A 19,264-nucleotide genomic window follows, 5' to 3' on the forward strand; every position below is an offset into this window, starting at 1 on the left:
AGTATTCGATTGCAGTCTCTTAGTAGAATTAGATGGAATCCCATAATTTTTGTAGGTTACAATGTCACACAAAGTGTGAATATTTTCTTCAGTTTAACTAAGTTTCGAAACTTCACCCAAGACTCTGATAGTTCAACTAATCGAGACATTCTGGTACAGGCACCTGACCCATAATGCTGGTGCGGTTTTGGACCCCCTTTGCCTAATCCCAGTTTACTTCTTTATCTTTGCCCCAGCTAATGTTCTTTTTGTGCTTCTTTAAGTTCCCTCTTTCAATGATTTGCCTTTTGTTCATAATCTTAATGTTTTTCTCACCTCCAGTCCTATCCCTTGCGTCTTGTCTGTATCTTTATTTGGGTGTCTATGACCACTGTCTCTTGCAGAATGCTCTGGACCAAGCCATCTGTATGAACCAATTTTGTCTTGTTTTAAGATAGCCAGCTAGAATAGCCCAGGGTGGCTTTTGGAACACTTCTCTTTCAGCACTGAATAGGTCCAAGGACACCCTTAAACTATAAACACAGTCTTCAAGGGCGATGAAAATGGCAAACAGGATCTTCAGGTGTTTTAGCTTGGTGGAATGGAGGTCAAGTTGTGGGAATTGACAGCTTGTATAAAGCATTGATCTGTTCCAACCTCAGATGCTGGGCATCATAATGCAGTGGGTGAGGGGGGAGAGTGAACATAAAAGATGACAACAGGTTGGTAAATGGGATTGGTCACCTAAGCCATGAAGAAGGACAATGGGTAGCAAGATGTTTACATAGGAAAACAACAGCCTAGCAAGACTCCTATGGAGGTATTTTTAAGAATTAGATAAATTAGATCTCAGAATGTCAATATAAACATTGAGAAAAGAGCGCAGGGATTAAAACTGATCCAGGTGGAGCATAAAAAGCACAGAGGAGATCTTTAAAAAAAAGATGAATGAGGGGCAAAGAGAGAGTATGTGAACAGATTAGTGAGTAACAAAAAGAGAATACAAAAGTCTTTAATAAACAATTCAATAGTGAAAAGATAGTCAAAGGAAGGACCAAAAAGAGATCAACTTTTGGAGACAAAGGGCTTGACTAAAGTATGAAATGATGTTTTCAATGAAGAGGATGCTGCTAATGTAGCATTAAAAGAGGAGTGGGGAGTCCTCACTTAATGTGAAAATCACCACTTTAAGTGAAGCCCCTTAAAGTGAAGCATAGTTTCCCATAGGAATCAATGTTACAGGCAGAGTTAGGTTCCTGAGGACAATTTTTGCCTGGAAAAATCAATGTAAAACAATGTGATCCATGTGCAGTGCTGTACATTCCGGGGTAAAATAGTTTTGATTTTATTTTTGGCAGTAGCAAGCTCACTGCAACCAATTGCTGGGCATTTCTGGCTCATGGTCGGACGGGATCACAAATCTGAAATACTGTACAGTACTGTACAGCAGGTGACTTTAAAATTGCTGCCTTATTCCATCTTATTCCTTCCAAGGCTGCTTCCTTGCAGAGACCTCTTTAAAACACTAAGTTTACAACAGATTCCTCAAACACAGGTACTGTACAGTACAGAGCAGTATCTCTAAAGCAGAGGTCCACAGCAGTTCCTCAGGTACATACTGTACAAACAGCAGAGAAATTTGAAAACAATTTGCAGTACAGTATCTGCCCTGTACATCACTGTACTGCCGCAGTGCAGTGGAGAATTCTTTCAAAAATCAAAGTCAACAGAGTTCCTCAAATAGTGCAGGCTGCAATAAAAAAGTTTAATAATGAAGTTTAGGTTAGTGTGGGGTGGGGGTGGGGGGTAACCTGAAAATGCAGCAGCAAAAACAATGTTCCTGGAATGTGTAGTAAGGACAAAATGGCACCAAAACAACCGTAAGCCGGACTCTACTCGGAATCACTGGACCTGGCCACGCGGTAACGTCATCACGTTGGGGGCGTGAAGATGTCATCACACTGCTCACACCCGTTAAAACAGGGAACACTGCACTCTAAATGGAACCCAGACATTAAAAAAAATAAAGCCCTTTAAAACAAAACCACTTTAATAGGGGATTCCCTGTAGTAGGAATATTGAATAGGATAAAAATAAATAGAAGAGGTACTTAAAAGAACGGTAGTTGTCAAAGTAGAAAGGTCATTTGGTTCAGATGGGATACACTGGGTTACTGAAGGAAGTAAGGATGTAAATTGCGGAAGTTCTGCCCATGACCTTCCAATCCTCCTTGGATTTTGGGGTGCTGCCAGACAACTGGAGAATTGAATGTTACACCGTTTCTTTAAAAAGAGGAGCGGGATAAACACAGTAACTTACAACGGTCAGCCTGATGGTGGTGCAGAAAATTTTAGAGACAGTAATCCGGGATAAAATTAATTAGCATTTGGAAATGTAGGGGCTAATAAATGAAAGTGCAGACTTGTAAAAAGGCAAATCATGAATGAGTTCTTTGATGTAACTGAGAAGGTTGATGAGGGTAGTGTTGTTGATGTGTGTGTGGACTTTTGAAAGCGTTTGACAAAGCAACATAAAATAGATCTTTTAGCAAAATTGAAGCCCATTAAACATTCAATGGCAATATGAATACAAAATTGGCTAAGAGACCAAAAACAAAGCATTGGCGAATGGTTATTTTTCAGACTGAAGGGTGTTCCATACAGGAGGTACAGTGGTGTTCCCCTGGGAATCAGTGAGTGTTACTTAAATGGAGAATGACCGCAGCATTCCGGAGTGCAGAGGGATCTAGAAGTTCTAGTGCATGAGTCACAAAAGTTAGTATGCAAGTACAGCAAGTAATAAAAAGGCTAATAGAATGCTATTCTTTATTATGAGAGGAATTGAACATAAAAGTAAGGATGATATGCTTCAGTTATACAGGGCACTGGTGAGATCACATCTCGAATATCATGTGTAACTTTGGTCTCCTTATTTAAGGAAGGATGTAAATGCATTGGAGGCGGTTCAGAGGAGGTTTACTAGATTGATACCTGGAATGAGTGGGTTGTCTTATGAGGAAAGGCTGGACAGACTGGGCTTGTTTCCACTGGAGTTTGGAAGGGTGAGGGGTGACTTGATTGAAGTATATAAGATCCTGAACGGTCTTGACAAAGTGGATGTGGAAAGGATGTTTCCTCTTGTGGGTAAGTCCAGAACTAGGGGGCACTGTTTTAAAATTAGGGGTCACCCTTTTAGGACAGAGATGAGAGATTTTTTCTGAGGGTTGTGTGACTTTGGAGGCGGGGTCATTGAATATTTTTAAGGTGTAGGTAGATAGATTCTTTTAGGCAAAGGAATCCAAGGTTTTCAGGGGTAGATGGGAATGTGGAATTCTAAACACAAATTGATCAGCCATGATCTTATTGAATGGCAGAGCAGGCTCAAGGGGCTGAATGGCCTGCTTCTCTTATTTCGTATGTCTGTATGTTCTTAAACATCAGTAGGACGTAAACTGGCAAAATGGACAGATGCAGCAGATGAAATTTAATGCAGAGAAATGTGAAGTGATGCATTTTGGAAGGCAGAATGAGGTGAAATGATATGAACTAAATGGTACAATTTTAAAGAAGTGCTGGAAAAGAGACATCTGCAATATATGTACACAAATCTTTGAAGGTGGTTGGGCAAGTTGAGAAGGTTGTACTTAAAGCATATAGAATCTTTGCCTTTATTATTAGAGGAATAAAGTACAAAGCAGTGAAGTTATGCCAAATCTTTATAACACCCAGGTTAAGCCTCCGCTTAAGTGTCACATTCAATTTGGGCAACAAACTTTAGGAGATGTGTAGGAGCCTTGAAAAGAACATAGAGGAGATTTACTAGAATAGTACCAGGGATGAGGGACTTTGTGTTATATGGAGAGACTACAGAAGCTAGGATTGTTCTCCTTAGAGCAAAAAAAGTTGAGTTTTGGTTGGGATGTTATTTAATTAAGGTATTCAAAACAATGAGGGGTTTTTGATAGAGTAATTAAGGAGAAACTGTTTCTAGTGGCAAAAAATCCAGTAGCCAGAGGGCACAAATTTAAGATAACGGGCAACATGAGGAAACATCTTTTATTTGAAGTGCAAGTCTGAGCAGCTGATAGACTAAAAAACGTTAAAAATTTCAAGAAAAGCATTGTTACCTTCCCTATAATTAAATAACATCAACAGAAGGGACGTGAGTAGCTGATGTGTCTTTTTTTTAAGTAGCAAGGCCTATTAGTTGTAGTAGTAAGTATTTTTATCTAATAGGTAGAGGAATGGCAGGGCTGCTACAACCTCCAGTGCACACCTTTTGATATTCAGGAACTCCAGGAAGACTCTTGTGTCCTGGATAACCATACATGCAAGAAGTGTCATCAGTTGCAGCAGCTCGAGCTCCAGGTCTCGTCAATAACACGTTTTAAAGATGTGGTCACCCTGCAGCTTAAGACTATGCAGGGAGAGTAGGAATGAATGACCACTAGACAGTCGAGAAGAAGCAGGCAGATAGTGCAGAAGTACCCGGAGTGCATCATACACTCTCATCTGTATTCAGAATGGAATACTGGCTGAGTGATGTTCATCTGGGGATTGCAATCGGAGCCAAGTCCATGGGACCACGGGTGTCTCAGCTGCAAGGGGGGCATGAAGAAGACTGGAAGAGTTGGCGATTTGATAAGTCGATCTCCGGATTACTCCCGGTACCACATGCAAGTAAAATAGGAGGATAAAGCAGATGAATGCATGGCTGGAAAGATGGTGTGGAAAAGGGAGCTTTAGATGTCTGGGACATTGGGACCAGCCCTGGGGGAAAGGGACCTTTACAGGCCTTACAGATTGCACCTAAATAGAACCGGGACTGAGTTCCTTGCATGGCGATTTGCTAGTGCTGTTGAGGAGGATTTAAAATGATGTGGGAACCAGCAGGTAATATCCGAGGAATACCAAGGTACACAAAATAATGGGAGAGACAGAGAGCACTGGAGTAAGAAATATTAAGTTAATACATGGTTCAGAGTAAGGGAGAAAGTAATAAAGTCTACATTAGGGTTATTGTGCATGTATGTGAATAGGCGGAGTGTGGGAAATAAGTTTGGTGAGTTACAGGTGCAGACTGCCACACTGAAACATGATGATGTGGCTATAACAGAGATCTGGCTCAAAGAAGGTCAAGACTGGGTGTTAAATATTCCTGGTTACAAGGTGTTCAGTAAAGATAGGAAAGGAAGGAAAACGGGAGGGGTGGCAGTATTGATTAAGGAGAACATTACAATGCTGGAGAGAAAGATGATGTCCCAGAGGGGGCAAGGACAGAGTCTATTTGGCTAGAGCTAAGGAAAAAATAAAGGGGCAGTTACATTGCCACGTGCAGTCTATAGGTCATAAATTAGTGGGAAGGATGTAGAGGAACAAATTTGCAAGAAAATTAGAGGTGCAAGAATTATAAAGTAGTTGTAATGGGGCTTGAATTATTCAAATATAGACTGGGATAGTAATAATGTAAAGGGCAGAGAGGCAAGAGTTCCTAGCGTGTGCTTAGGAAAACTTTCTTCAATATGTTTCCAGTCCAGCAAGAAAGGAGGCACTGCTGGACCTGGTCCTTGGGAATGAAGTGGGTCAAATGTCAGTAGGGGAAATTTAGGGGACAGTGAACTTTGTATCATAAGATTTAGGTTAGCTATGGAAAAGGACAAGGAACAAACCAGGGTAAGAATAATTAACAGGGGAAAGCCAACTTCAATGCGGTTAGAATGGTTCTGCCCAAGATAATCAAAGATTGGCTGGCAAAATAATATCTGAGCAATGGGCTGCCTTTAAAGAAGAGAGTTCAAGCGCAGTCAAATATACCCACAAAGGGGAAAAGCAGGGCAAAGAAACCCAGAGCTCCCTGGATGACGAAAGATCTTGGGCTTAAGACGAAGAAGAAAAAGTGTGCCCGTGAGAGACGTCGAGTGGATTGTACAACCAAGAACCAACTAAATATAGAAGGTTCAGAGGGGATTTGAAAAAGCAAATAAGAGAAGCAAGAGAGTGTAAAAGGAGACCGGCAACTAACATAAAAGGGAACCCCAAAGTCTTCTGTAGGCATATAACTGGTAAAAGGAGGAGGAGGGACCAAAAAGAGGATTTACACATGGAAGCAGGGGGCATGGCTGAGGTATTAAATTAATATTTTGCATATGTCTTTACCAAGGAAGATGCTGCTGCACAGGGCAAGGTGAAAGAGGAGATAATTCAGACATTTGAAGGGGTTAAAATTGTAAAAGAGGAGATAATGGTAGGCCGTCTGTACTTGAAGTTGACAAGGCACCAGGGCCAGATGAGATGCATCAAGGATACAGAGGGAAGTGAGACTGGAAATTCAGAGGCACTGACCATGATTTTTCAGTTTCCCTTAGCCACAGAGATTGTGCTAGTGGACTGGAGAATTGCAAATATTACACCCTTGTTCAAAAAAGGGTATAAAGATAAGGCAAGCGACTACAGGCAACTACACTCGGTGGGGAAACTTCTAGAAACGAGTTGGGACAAAATTAATAGTCACTTGGGCAAATGCAGATTAATTAAGGAAAGCCAGCATGTATTTGTTAAGGGAAAATCGTGTTTAATTAACTTGCTGGAGTTTTTTGACAAGGTAAGTGAGAGGGTTGTTGAGGGCAATGCTGTTGATGTGATGGACATGGACTTCAAAAAGGCATTTGAAACAGTGCCACACAACTTGTGAGCAAAGGTAGAGCTTGTGGAATAAAAGGGACAATAGCAACATTGATATGAAATTGGTTGAGTGACAGGAATGAGAAGAGGTTAATGGGTGGTTTTTGGGCTGGAGGAATGTTTACAATGGAGCTGCCCAGAGGTCACTGTTAGGGCCCCTGCTCTTCCTGATGTATATTAATTACCTAGATCTTGATGTACATGGCACAATTTCAAAATTTGCAGTCAATTCAAAACATGGAAATGTTGTGAACTGTGAGGAGATGGTGCAGAAATTCAAAAGTTGGTGGCAGACAAGTTGCAGGTGAAATTTAAAGCAGAGAAGTGCGAAGTAATTAATTTTGGTAGGAAGAATGTGGAGGGACAATATAAAATAAAGGTTGAAATTCTAAAGAGGATGCAGGATCAAAGGGACCTGGGCGTATGTGCATAAATCATTGAAGGTGGCAGGACAGGTTGAGAGAGTGGCTAATAAAGCATACGGTATCCTAGGCTTTATTAATATGGGCATAGAGTACAAGGGCAAGGAACTTCTGTTAAACTTATATAGAACACTGATTCGGTGTCAACTAAAGTATTGTGTCCAATTCTGAGTGCCACACTTTGGGAAAGATGTGAAGGCGTTAGAGATTGGTTCCAGGGATGAGGAACTTTAGTTACGTAGATAAATTGGAGAAGTTGAATCTGTTCTCCTTGGAGAATAGAAGGTTGAGAGGAAATTTGATGAGATTTTCAAAATCATGAGGGGCCTGGACATAGTAGATGGGGAGAAGCCGTTCCCATTGGTGGAAGGATCAAGAGCCAGAGGGCACACGGATTTAAGGTAATTAGCAAAAGAAGCAATGGCAGCGTGAGGGAAAACTTCTTCAAGCAGCAAGTGGTTAGGATCAGGAATGCACTGCCTGTGTGGTGGAGGCAGGGCCAATTGAGGCATTCAGGAGGGAATTGAATTATAAACTGAAAAGGAAAAATGTGCAGGGCTACAGGAAGAAGGCAGGGGAGTGGCACTAGGTGAATTGTTCCTTTGGAGAGCCAGAACAGATACAACGGTCGAATGGCCTCCTGTGTTGTAACCATTCTGTGATGTTGAAGTAATCTGGAATGCACTGCTGTAAAGGGTGATGAAAACAGACCTCATTGTAACATTCAAAATGAATTTTGATAAATACTTAAAGGGGAGAAAAGAGCAGGGCAGTGGGATTAATTGGATTGCTCTACCATAGAGCCAGCACAGTCACGATGGGCTGCATGGCCTCCTTCTCTGCTGTATCATTCTGTAGAAGGGTGAATACACAGATAAGACAGTTTATGGAATAATCTACCCAGAGAGGCAGTGGAAATGGAGGATGTCATAAATTTTGAGGGTGACGATTGATTAAGCAGAATGTGTATTTGAATAAGGAAGTCAGTGATGTTTGGATTTGATGGAAAAGACCATTTCTAGTCTTCTCATGCTCTGTCTGGGGAAATTGAAAAATGTGGGTGGAGGGTTTTGGTTACTTAGGGAGTTGCATCACTGATGGTCATGGGTTCCCTGGAGCTTATTGGAATTTTTCCCGATAAACTCTGTTGGGCTTTTTTCCCTCCATATCTTTTTGGCAAGAGATATTGTTGTTTATGGTTTTTGTTATTTATACTCTGTGCGATGTAGGTGAGTATCAATGAGCCTTTCCTCACCTTTTTGTTATCTTTGTATCTGTTGAGTAATCTATTTTAACCTATAGCCTTTGACCTCTCCTTCCATCACACCCATTTGTATCTATGTGATTTGTACTATGGTGGTCTTAGCTGTTCTGTACTTTCTTCTCTTGTTCCTCCTGCTTTTCCATGGATCTAACTCTAAACCTTCATTATCTCTTACATCCTCAGGATCTAAAACAGACTCAACTCCTTCCTCCCCACCACCACCCCACCCGCCTCATTTTTCTCTTCCTACAGTCTATAGACTTTTAAAATACAACTTGGTGTTTCTTCTGTGACATTTTGCAGATTATTGTCTCTGTCCTTGAGCAGTCTGACATGAAAGATGTTTTTAATGACATTCGCTTTAGTTGCTCACTGCAATCCTCTGGATAATCTCCTGTTGTTTTGTCCAATGATCATTACAGCCTATGGGGGAACAGTACTGTGATGTTTTATAATGTATACTGTATTTTTCAGAATCCTATCATTTGGGGGCTGTGCTGTGATAATTCCTTTGTCATGCATCCTTGTGGAATCTAGTGATTGAATTATTCTAAGTTGATCTCACAATATTCTATTAGCATTTCCATGAGTCTGTAATATGTATGTAAATGAATCTAAGTGACTATAAGACTGTAATTTTGTGTAGGTGTCAGATGGTATAATAAAAACTAAAATCGCATTTATCATTCAAACACTGTTATTGCTGTAAAATGCCAACCTTTTTGACTGAGCAATCTAATTTTGTGCCATGTGACCGTGACTCTGATCGAGGTGTCAGCTATAATCATGATTGCCAGTCTTTTTTGCCAATTGTTCTGCCCCACAACTGAAAGTCAACTTTTAGTTTCTTTACTTCAGAGCGGCCTCAGGCGGAATATCACAAAAAGGTGAGTACTCAGCACCAAAAGGTTGTGATATTGGTTGCATGTGAGCCCTTTTGCAATGTAGTATGTGACTTGTGTTGCAGCCAGCTTCACTTTAACTGCACCCTTGTGAAGTTTGCCATCCTGTATGTCCATATATTGCTGAAGAGAATTTTATTTTGTGGTCTTGTTTTTCAAAAAAAGTTCCTTTTTTCCTTTTCTGTACAGTAGTGTTAGAAAGATTATTATGTTATTAATGACATTACATAGAATTACAGCACAGAAACAGGCCATTCAGCCCAATAGGTCTGACTGTTTATGCCCCACAAGAGCTTTCTCCCATTCCTGTTCATTTCAATCCATCAACATACCTGTCTATTCCTTGCTCTCTTCATACTCAATCTAGCTTCCCCTTAAATGTATCTGTGCTATTCATCTCAACTACTCTATGCAGTGGCAAATCCCACATTTTGACCACTGAGTTAAGAAGTTTCTCCTGAATTCCTTACTGGATTTATTAGTGACTATCTTATATTTATGGTCCTAAATTTAGGTCGTCCCCACAAGTGGAACCATTTCTTTGACTATTTGATCGAACCTCTTCATAAAGACCTATGTTAGATTACCCCTTAATCTTCTCTATGAGAGAGAAACTAGTCCCAGCCTGTTCAATCTTTCCTGCTAAGTATAACCTCTCGTTTTGGTATTGTCTTTGTATATCACTTTTTTCACTTTCTCCATTGCACATTACTAAGCTGTGTTTAGTCCCCTAATAATTTGATGCACCTGGAACAAATGCCAAAAATAAATTTCAAAGCATGCAACTCCTCACATTCTGAGTGGCAAGGTTTGATATTTGTGTTCTGGGAAGGGAACATGATAACAGTCGCTCAGCAAACCTATAAAGCCAAAGAACGGGACCCATCGCCCTAGTCTGTTTAAAAAAAAAAACTCTGCATTTGAAGAGTCATGACTGCACATCCATCTCTTAAGATGGATCCCATCTGTCTCTAAATATCCAAAATAAATAGTCAACAAGGTACTACAGTCGACTCCTGATAGCACGCTACTGATGAGGGCAGCTCTGGACAGCAGATACATGCCTGCGTTCATTGTGAAACAGAGGCCGCAATTGGGATGCGGAGCTTGGCGCAGGTTCACCAGTTGCTTATGGGATAAATACAAAAATCAGCTGATGAGTTTCACAGATATGTGGACATGCACCTACCTATGACCAGCTCATCCACATAAAACACCGAGCAGAGAATGGTGGACTGTGTGAGGGTGGAACTGGTGTGGATATTTCAGTGTGGCAGATCTTCACAGTCCATTAGACTGAGATGTGACCTTTGCTATCGAACTTTAACATAATTATCAAAAAAAAATGACTTTCTCTTTAAAGATGCATTTCAAGGCACAGGTCAAAACTTCACACCGCAACTTAGGAGGATACAGTAACCCATCCACAAATATGTGTGAAAACCCTCAGTGCTGCTACAGGCTAAGCTGCTGTGGAGCAGTGTACTCTCTTTATTCTCATGACAATCTTAGATCAGGAAATTTCACTTACAAGCCAGATTCAAACTCCTGACTCCTGTTGATGAGTGAAATTGTTTGTGGATAGCAAAGCAGCATCTTCTTTGAAACCATTCTTGTTTTACCCTGTCCACTGCTGAAAGCCCTGACTTGCCAGGATGTAAGTACAAAACCCCATGGAACCTCGCTCAAGTGTAAGTGTACACTTGGCTTGTCAAAAGCTGTGCAACTACAGGGGTATCACGACTACTTCTGGCTGCTTCCTGCTTTAACCAGATGCTGTCCGGAGGTCACTGGACGATGCTTGGGAACATGAGTGTTGTGTGTACTGCAGTGTGCTGTGCAGTGTATCTGCTGCATGGCTTTAGGGCTCATTATATAATGACCTTGGTGAGGTCAGTGATTTCCAATATTGTGTTTGTGATTTGCCTTTGCCTCAAAAATTGTATTTTACTAGGAGGTAATATTTATAGTTTAATATAGTATGTGTTTGTAGCCTGTACTTAACAACGATTTTACAGACACAGCCTGCTGTTGATTACAAGTCCATATATTCAGGGGTCTCTGTGTATGCTGCTTTATCTGAGTGAGATTTACATTTGTCATGTTAATTTGTTTTTACTGATTGTAGTTTGAATAAAAGCTACTGCTGTATTATTGACTCCTGGACTGGAAACCCATGGTAGTTCAATGTGAGGCTGAAATGGTAACTGGAAAGACACATCAGACCCATTAGCACCAGAAAGGAAAAGAGAGACTCCGTATATTGGGTGGGGACAGGTTTTGCTATATTGATAATTAAGCATATTCTCAGTGTCTGAGGCTTCTTTTAATATATTGCTGCCTTTAATGGGAAATGTACCTCCAGATGAGGGGTGCTAATGCTGGGCAATGGGCAGCCAGGCCCCTGACAGTTCCCAGTGGGGCCAAGTAACTGCAGGAGTAGCTCTCCCTGAGCAATAATGAGGGTGTTGGGATGCTTGGATCCTCAGAAAGGCCCCAAAGCAAGTGTGCAGTGAGCAGTAAGTTGGTCACTGGAAAAAATTATTATTTTTTAAAATATGTTTGTAATGCAAGGACTCAACATTTTAGTAACCCATTCCATTTTAATCAGCAACCATCCACACAAGCTGTAGTAGTTAAATGTCCCATGGAATCCTAGTGGAGATTCATGCAACTGTGGATATGCAGTTGGACCTGCCCTAGATCAAAGGAACCCCATTAACATCAAACCCGCTGAATTGAAAATTGATCCACTTTTGCTATTAAACAAAGACTTTTAAGTACCAGAGAATCTTAGTATTAGGAAACCAGAGGAAGGTACACAGTGGGGTCATAGAATCACTTACAGCATAGGAGGAGGTATTAAGACCACTTCTTTTCTTGATATAAATTAATGATCTGGATTTGGGTGTGCAAAGCATTATTTCAAAATTAGCAGATGACACAAAATTTAGAATTACTATGGATCGCAGCGTGTAAGACGACCATTGAAGCTTCAAAAAATCCTCCCAAAATTTGGGGTTCAACTTGTACATCGAGTATAAAATGTGACCCACCGGTGTTGGTGCAGTGGGAGCCATTTCTGTTCGCCGGTCACCATGCACAGTCTGCTCTGTGTGGGCATGTCTTAAACTCCCACACATCATCTTGGCAACATAGCCCGTATCACCTGCTCGATCCCATGCACAGACTTGAGGTGAGTATAACCTTAAACGTGCATGTCCGAGCTGAAAAATTGAGACCGACTCCTAACCTGTGTATAGCCCTAAGCGTGAAAAATGGGGGGATGGACTTGAGTGCCGAGTATTGATTGCATTTTAGTGTCGGGAAATGGGGTCAACTTATATACCATAATCCACTTATATACCATAATCCACTGTGATGATGGTGATAGACTGGTGGAATGGACGGACACGTGGCAGATGAAATTTAATGCGGGAAGAAAGTGAAGGAAGAATGTAAAACAATAAATATAATTTTGAAGTGGATACAGGAACATAGGCACCAGGGGTTATATGTGCACAAATCGGTGATGCTGACGGAGTGATTTTTTTTTAATATTCATTCATGGGATGTGGGCATTGCTGGCTAGGCCATTGCTTGTAAGAGTCAACCACATTGCTGTGGATCTGGAGTCACATTGTAGGCCAGACCAGGTAAGGACAGCAGATTTCCTTCCCTAAAGGACAGTAGTGAACCAGATGAGTTTTTACGACAATTGGCAATGGTTTCACTCCATTCCAGATTTTTATTGAATTCAAATTTCACCATCTGCCATGGTGGGATTTGAACCCTGGTCCCCTAGGTCGCTGGAATACCAGTCCAGTGACAATCCCCCAATGCCACCGCCTCCCCATATATTTAATAAGGCAAATTGGATCCTGGGTTTTGTAAATAGAGGCATAGAGTTAAAAAAAACAAGGAAGTAATGGTGAACCTTTGTTTGACACTGTTTAAGACTGTGACTTGAAGTCACAAGCGCAAAAACACGACCCAGAGGCAGTAACCACCTCCTAGTAGGGCAGATGAAGAGAGGACCCAAGGGAGTCAGCAGCACCTAGAAAAGCTCTCCAACCCAGTCCAGTCTGTTGTCCTGGAGTGGCTGTGTTCTGAGAGAAATCCAAATCCAAGTGTGATATCGCAGAAAAAGCAGAAGTGATTGGTTGGTGAATATTTTGCTCCTTTAGCTTCAAAACCTGTGTAATTTATTAGTAGTTGTAAGGTTTTATTAATTTTAAGATTTACTAGCAGCAGTAAAGGTCATTGGGAGTAGCCATGTTTATTAATTATAAATTAATACATAGTAAAGATATCATAGCGGGTGGTGTTGCAACTGCAGACTGGGAGCCCCTGGAAAGGGCAAACACATCTGCAGTAAGTGCCTGCGGCTTGAGAAGTTTCAGCTTGGAGTCATTGAACTGGAAGCTGAGCTGCCGCTGCACTGTGACGCATCAGGGAGAGGGAACGTTACCTGGACATTTTGTACCAGGAGGTAGTCACACCCCTTAGGATAGGGTCTTCTGATTTGGTCTGTGGTCAGGGACAGGAGGGTGTGACTGCGAGTGAGGCAGGTATGGGTACCCAGAAGTGGAGTAGCCTCAGCCTTTACAATTGTCCAACAGATTCAGGGTTCTTGCAGCCTGTATGGATGAAAGTGGTGGCTACAGGGTGGATGTGCAAACTGACCGTGGTACCATGGTAAAGGAAACCATTCAAGAAGGTTTGTTAATCGGAATTTAGTGATAGCTGGGGACAGTATAGTCAGGGAGATAGACACAGTTCTATGCAGCTGAGACTGGGAGTCCAGATGGCTGTGTTACCTGCCTGGTGTTAGGGTTCAGGATATCTGCTATGGGCTGGAGAGCAACTTGTAGTGGGAGGATCCAGTGGTTGTGGTCCATGTAGGTACCAATGACATGTAGAACTGGAAAAGCGGTTCTGCTGAGGGAGTGTGAGCAGCTAGGGGCTAAATTAAAAAGCAGAACCTCAAAGGTGGTAATCTCCAGATTACTGCCAGAGCAAATTGGCATAGGGTAAATCAGATTAGAGTTAACTGCGTGGCTCAAAGACTGGTATGGGAGAAATGGGTTTTGATTCATGGGGCAGTAGCACCAGTACTGGGGAAAGTGGGAGCGGCACCATTGGGAAAGTCTTCACCTGGAACCTGCTGGGATGGAGTGTTCTAGTGAATTGTATAACTAGGGCAGTAGAGAGGGCTTTAAACTAAAGAGTGGAGCAAGGGATCAAGTTTGGGAAGATGTGATGCATTAAATAGAGAAGACAAGGCAAGAGATCAAGGTAAGAATAAGGGAAATGATGATGAGTGTGTGGCAGGAAGGCACAGAGTGTACAAACCTAAGAGTGCACCAGTAGATAAGGCTAGAAATTACAAAAAGTGAAAAGACAGAACTGGCTCTGTTACAAATGATATGTACATTCAGATAAAATGGGTGAATTGACAGCACGCACAGGAATAAATAGGTATGATCTGATAGCTATTACAGAGACATGACTGCAGGATGACGAAGACTGGGACCTGAATATCCAAGGGTACATAACATTTAGGAAGGACTGGAAGCTAGGAAAAAGTGGAGCGGTAGCTCTGTTAATTAAGGATGACATTGGTACAATAGAGAGAGATGACTGTAGTTCTGGAGATCAAGATGTAGAATCAGATTGGGTAGAGATGAGAAACAGTAAAGGTAAGAAGTCACTTGTAGGAGTGGTTTATAGGCCCCCCTAACAGTGACCACACTGTAGGATGGGGTATACAGGAAGGAATAATGTCGGTTTGTGAGAAAAGTAGGGCAATAAATCATGGGTGATTTTAATCTACATGTAGATTGGACAAATCAGAATGACAAAGGTAGCCTGGATGATGAATTCACTGTTTTCAGGACAGTTTCTTAGAGCCAATCAACTTTTTAGCACCAACCAGAGAGCAGGCTATACAAGAATATACAATGAAACGGTTAATTAATGACTTCATAGTGAAGGCCCTCCTAGTTAGCAGTGATCATAATATGATTGAATTTCACATTCAGTTTGAGGGAGAGAGTAGGGGATCAAAGACTAGTGTTACAAACTTAAATAAGGGCAATTATGAGAGCATGAAGACAGAGCTGGCTAAAGTGAACTGGGCAATTAAGTTAAGGGATAGATCAGTAGAAGTGCAATGGCAGACATTTTAGGAGATATTTCAGAATACTCAAATGAGACTTTCCAGTGAGAAAGAAAGAACCCTGAGGGAAGGACACACCATCAGTGATTAATGAAAGAAGTTTAAGATAGTATCAAATTGAAAGAAAAAGCTTATAATTCCACAAAGATGAGTGGCAGGTCAGAAGGTTGGACAAAATATTAAAAAAAGCAAAGAATGACTAAAAGATTAATAAGGAGGGAAAAATTAGAGTAAGAAAGAAAGCTAGCCAGAAATATAAAGACAGATAGTAAGAGCTCTACAGGTATTTTAAAAAGGTAAAGAGTAACTAAAGTGACTATTGGTCCTCTAGAAAGTGAGAATGGGGAACTAATAATGGAAAATAAGGAAATGGAAGATAAATTGAATACACATTTTGCGTCTGTCTTCACTTTAAAGGATACAAATAACAGAAATATTGTGAATCAGGAGGCGAAAGTGGGGGAGGAACTTAAAATAATTACAATCACCAGGGAAAGGGTACAGAGAAAATTATTAAAACTAAAAGCTGACAAGTTCCCATGTCCTGATGGACTTCATCCTTGGGTCTTAAAAGAAGTGGCTGCTGAGATATTAGATGTATTGGTTTTAATTTTCCAAAATTCCCTAGATTCAGGAAAGGTCCGATGAGATTGGAAAATAGCAAATGGGACTCCTCTATTCAAGAAAGGAAAGAGACAGAAAGCAAGAAACTGTAGGCCAGTTAGCTTAACATCTGTTGTAGGGAAATTGCTGGAATCTATTGTTAAGGAGTGGGGCACTTTAGAAAATCTCAATGCAATCAAGCAGTGGCAACATAGTTTTGTGAAAGGAAAATCATGTTTGACTAATTTATTGGAGTTCTTTGAGGAAGTAACAAGCAACGTGGATAAAGGTGAACCTGTGGATGTGCTGTACTTATTTCTAGAAGGCATTTGACAAGTTGCCATATCAAAGGTTACTATGTAAAATAAAAGCTCATGGTGTAGGGGGAAACATATTAGCATGGATAGAGGATTGGTTAGCTGACAGGAAACAGAGTGGGGATAAACGGGTCTTTTTCGGGTTGGCAAGATGTGACAAGTGGAGTACCATAGAGTTCGGTGCGGGGGCCTCAACTAATCACAATTTATATCAACGAATCGGATGAAGGGACCAAATGTGTGGTTGCTACATTTTCTGATGACAAAGATAGGTAGGAAAGTAAGTTGTGAGTAAGACATAAGGAGTCTGCAAAGGAACATAAGTTAAGTGAGTGGGCAAAAATTTGGCAGATGGAGTATAATGTGGGAAAATGTGAACTTGTCCACTGTGTCAGGAAGAATAGAAAAGCAGCTTGTTATTTAAATGGAGAGAGATTACAGAACTCTGAGGTACAGAGGGATCTGGGCGTCCTGGTACATGAATCACAAAAAGTTGGTATGCAAATACAGCAAGTGGTTAGCAAGATAAATGGAATGCTGTTTTTTATTGCAAGTGGAATGGAATATAAAAGTAGGGATGTTATGCTACAGTTGTAAGGGCATTGGTGAGACCTCATCTGGAGTACTGTGTACAGTTTTGGTCTCCTTATTTAGGAAAGTATATAAATGTGTTAGAAGCAGTTCAGAGAAGGTTAATTTGACTGATACCTGGGATGGGAATGCTATCTTACAAGGGAAGGTTGAACGAGCTAGGCTGTATCCATTGGAGTTTAGAAGAATGAGGTGATCTTATTGAAACATAACATCCTGAGGGGACGTGACAGGATGGTTGCTGAAAGGATATTCCCCATGTGGGATTGACTAGAACTAGAGGGCATCATTTAAAAATAAGGGGGTCTCATTTAAGACTGAGATGAGAAGTTTTTTCTCTGAGAGAATCTTTGGAATTCTCTTCCCCAGAGAGTGATGGAGGCAAGGTCAATGAATATTTTTAAGGTAGAGGTAGGTAGATTCTTGACTAACAATGGAGTCAAAGGTTACCGGGGTAGGCAGGAATGTGGATCAGCCATGATTTTATTGAATGGCAGAGCAGGCTCGAGGGACCAAATGGCCTACACCTGCTCCTAATTCATATGGAGTATTGTGTCTAGTTCTGAGAACCACACTTTAGAAAGGATGTGAAGATAGTAGAGAGCATGCAGAAAGAATGTTTCCAGGGATGAAGGACTTCACTTCTTTGGATAGATTGAAGAACCTGGTATTGTTCTCTTTGGAGAAGAGAAGGTTGAGAGGAGACTTGATAAGAAGTATTCAAAATCACGAGGAATCTAGACCAATGGAGAAACTGTTTGCAGTGGTGGCAGGATCATGAACCAGAAGACACCAATTTAATTGGCGGATTTAATTGTGGCTTTCAGAAGAAACTTGGATACTGTAGACCAGGCATCTAAGACGACCCCATTTTCCAGTCCAAAAAAAGTTGGGTTTTTGCAAATACTTGGTTCCCTTTTCAGCCACAACATGCTATACTTGCATTAGTAGTCAGCCTCAATTCTTCACCTCACGAATTGATGTTTTATTTACCTTATAACTGGATGCAAGGGATTGAGCAAGCGATATGGGCTGTGTTGCAAAGATGTGTGGGAATTTAACACACACCCACACAGAGCAGACCCTCCACGACGAATGTCTTTCAGCAAAACAAATTTAAGTATGAAGTGGTTTCGAGCTAAAAGTCGTAACATTTGCCAACTCGCCAAATAACTGCTGCAGCGAGGGAATTTGGTGAAAAACTGGTATGAGAATGAAAGGAGGAGGAATCTGCCTTGAAGAAGATGCCCAAAACCAAATGCATCTCGAACAGGGACCAGCCACTGGCCTGATCTTGACAAGCATCTATCAGAATGGGTCCTCAATGTCAGAATTGTTTCATCTCCAATATGCACTTAAGTGGGCCAAATCAAACCGTGAGTCCAGCAAAGATTTCAGAGCAATAGGTGGTTGGTGTTGTCGCTTTATGGAATGAAAATGGTCTAGTGTTGCGGCAGAAGATAAAGTTCGCTCACAGATTACCAAAAGACCGTGATACCAAAATGACCAGTTGGCAGCGGCTCATCGGGCAGCGGCTCATCGGGCAGTGGCTAAAACACAAGTTCCCATTTTGCCACATTAGCAACTTGGGTGAAACCCCATGAATTTCAATATGGCCAGCAACCAAACTGTGGAGTGGAAAAGTTCAAACAGATCAAGAGAAACCCACAGCTCTTGAGGAGACGAGATTGACGGTGGTACCAACCTGCATGGCCGACAGAACTAAATTAAAGCCTATGGTCATTTTCAAAGATTAAAACCATGCTGAAAATAGAGTTCCCTGCTGGATTTTTTTGTACAAGTCCATGATAACAATTGGATGGATGAGGATGGAGTGAAGTTATGGATCAATTGTATGTGAAATAGGTGTCCTAGTGACCAATGTAAAGAATGCAGCTTATTTGTGCAGCACTTGTTCAGATCCCATAGAATCAATGAGGTCCAGAGGCACCTGCACAGAAATAACGGCCACATTGTAGTTATACCAGGAGGTCTAATATCCTTAGTTCAGCATTTGAATGTGTGCCTTAGCAAGCCACTCAAGGATCATCTTCGTGCCACATCACACAGGTTGATGGAGATCAGAACTTCACCGAGTGGAAATGTGTGCTTCCCCGCTTGGTGCTTTGTGTGGTTTTGTCATCAAACCATGGGATTCTGTTAGTGCTCAAATTGTCATCAGATCATTCAAAAAATGCAAAATATCCAATTCAATGGATGGAGAGGAAGATGTTTCTGAAACCGAAAGCGCCAGAGTGGGATCCTTACAATGATGCCAGAATGAACTCATTGTGTTCTAACTCTGTGTCGGAAGCCAAAGCCAAT

General features: G+C 41.3%; 1 protein-coding gene across 3 annotated transcripts in view; it reads left to right on the forward strand.

Annotated features, from left to right (window-relative positions):
* strada (STE20 related adaptor alpha) overlaps positions 1-19,264 on the forward strand; it is a 94,932-nt gene that overhangs the window by 27,387 nt on the left and 48,281 nt on the right. Inside the window, exon 4 of one of the 3 annotated variants that reach the window (XM_078529877.1) lies at positions 9,204-9,232. The exons of the other annotated variants lie outside the window; for them this stretch is intronic. Within the exon in view, the coding sequence (XP_078386003.1) occupies positions 9,204-9,232 (29 nt within the window). The remainder of the gene's footprint in view (positions 1-9,203; positions 9,233-19,264) is intronic. 3 annotated transcript variants of the gene reach the window in all.

Source organism: Cetorhinus maximus, chromosome 25 (assembly GCF_964194155.1).
Source record: "Cetorhinus maximus chromosome 25, sCetMax3.hap1.1, whole genome shotgun sequence".
In the NCBI taxonomy this organism is placed as follows: domain Eukaryota; kingdom Metazoa; phylum Chordata; class Chondrichthyes; order Lamniformes; family Cetorhinidae; genus Cetorhinus; species Cetorhinus maximus.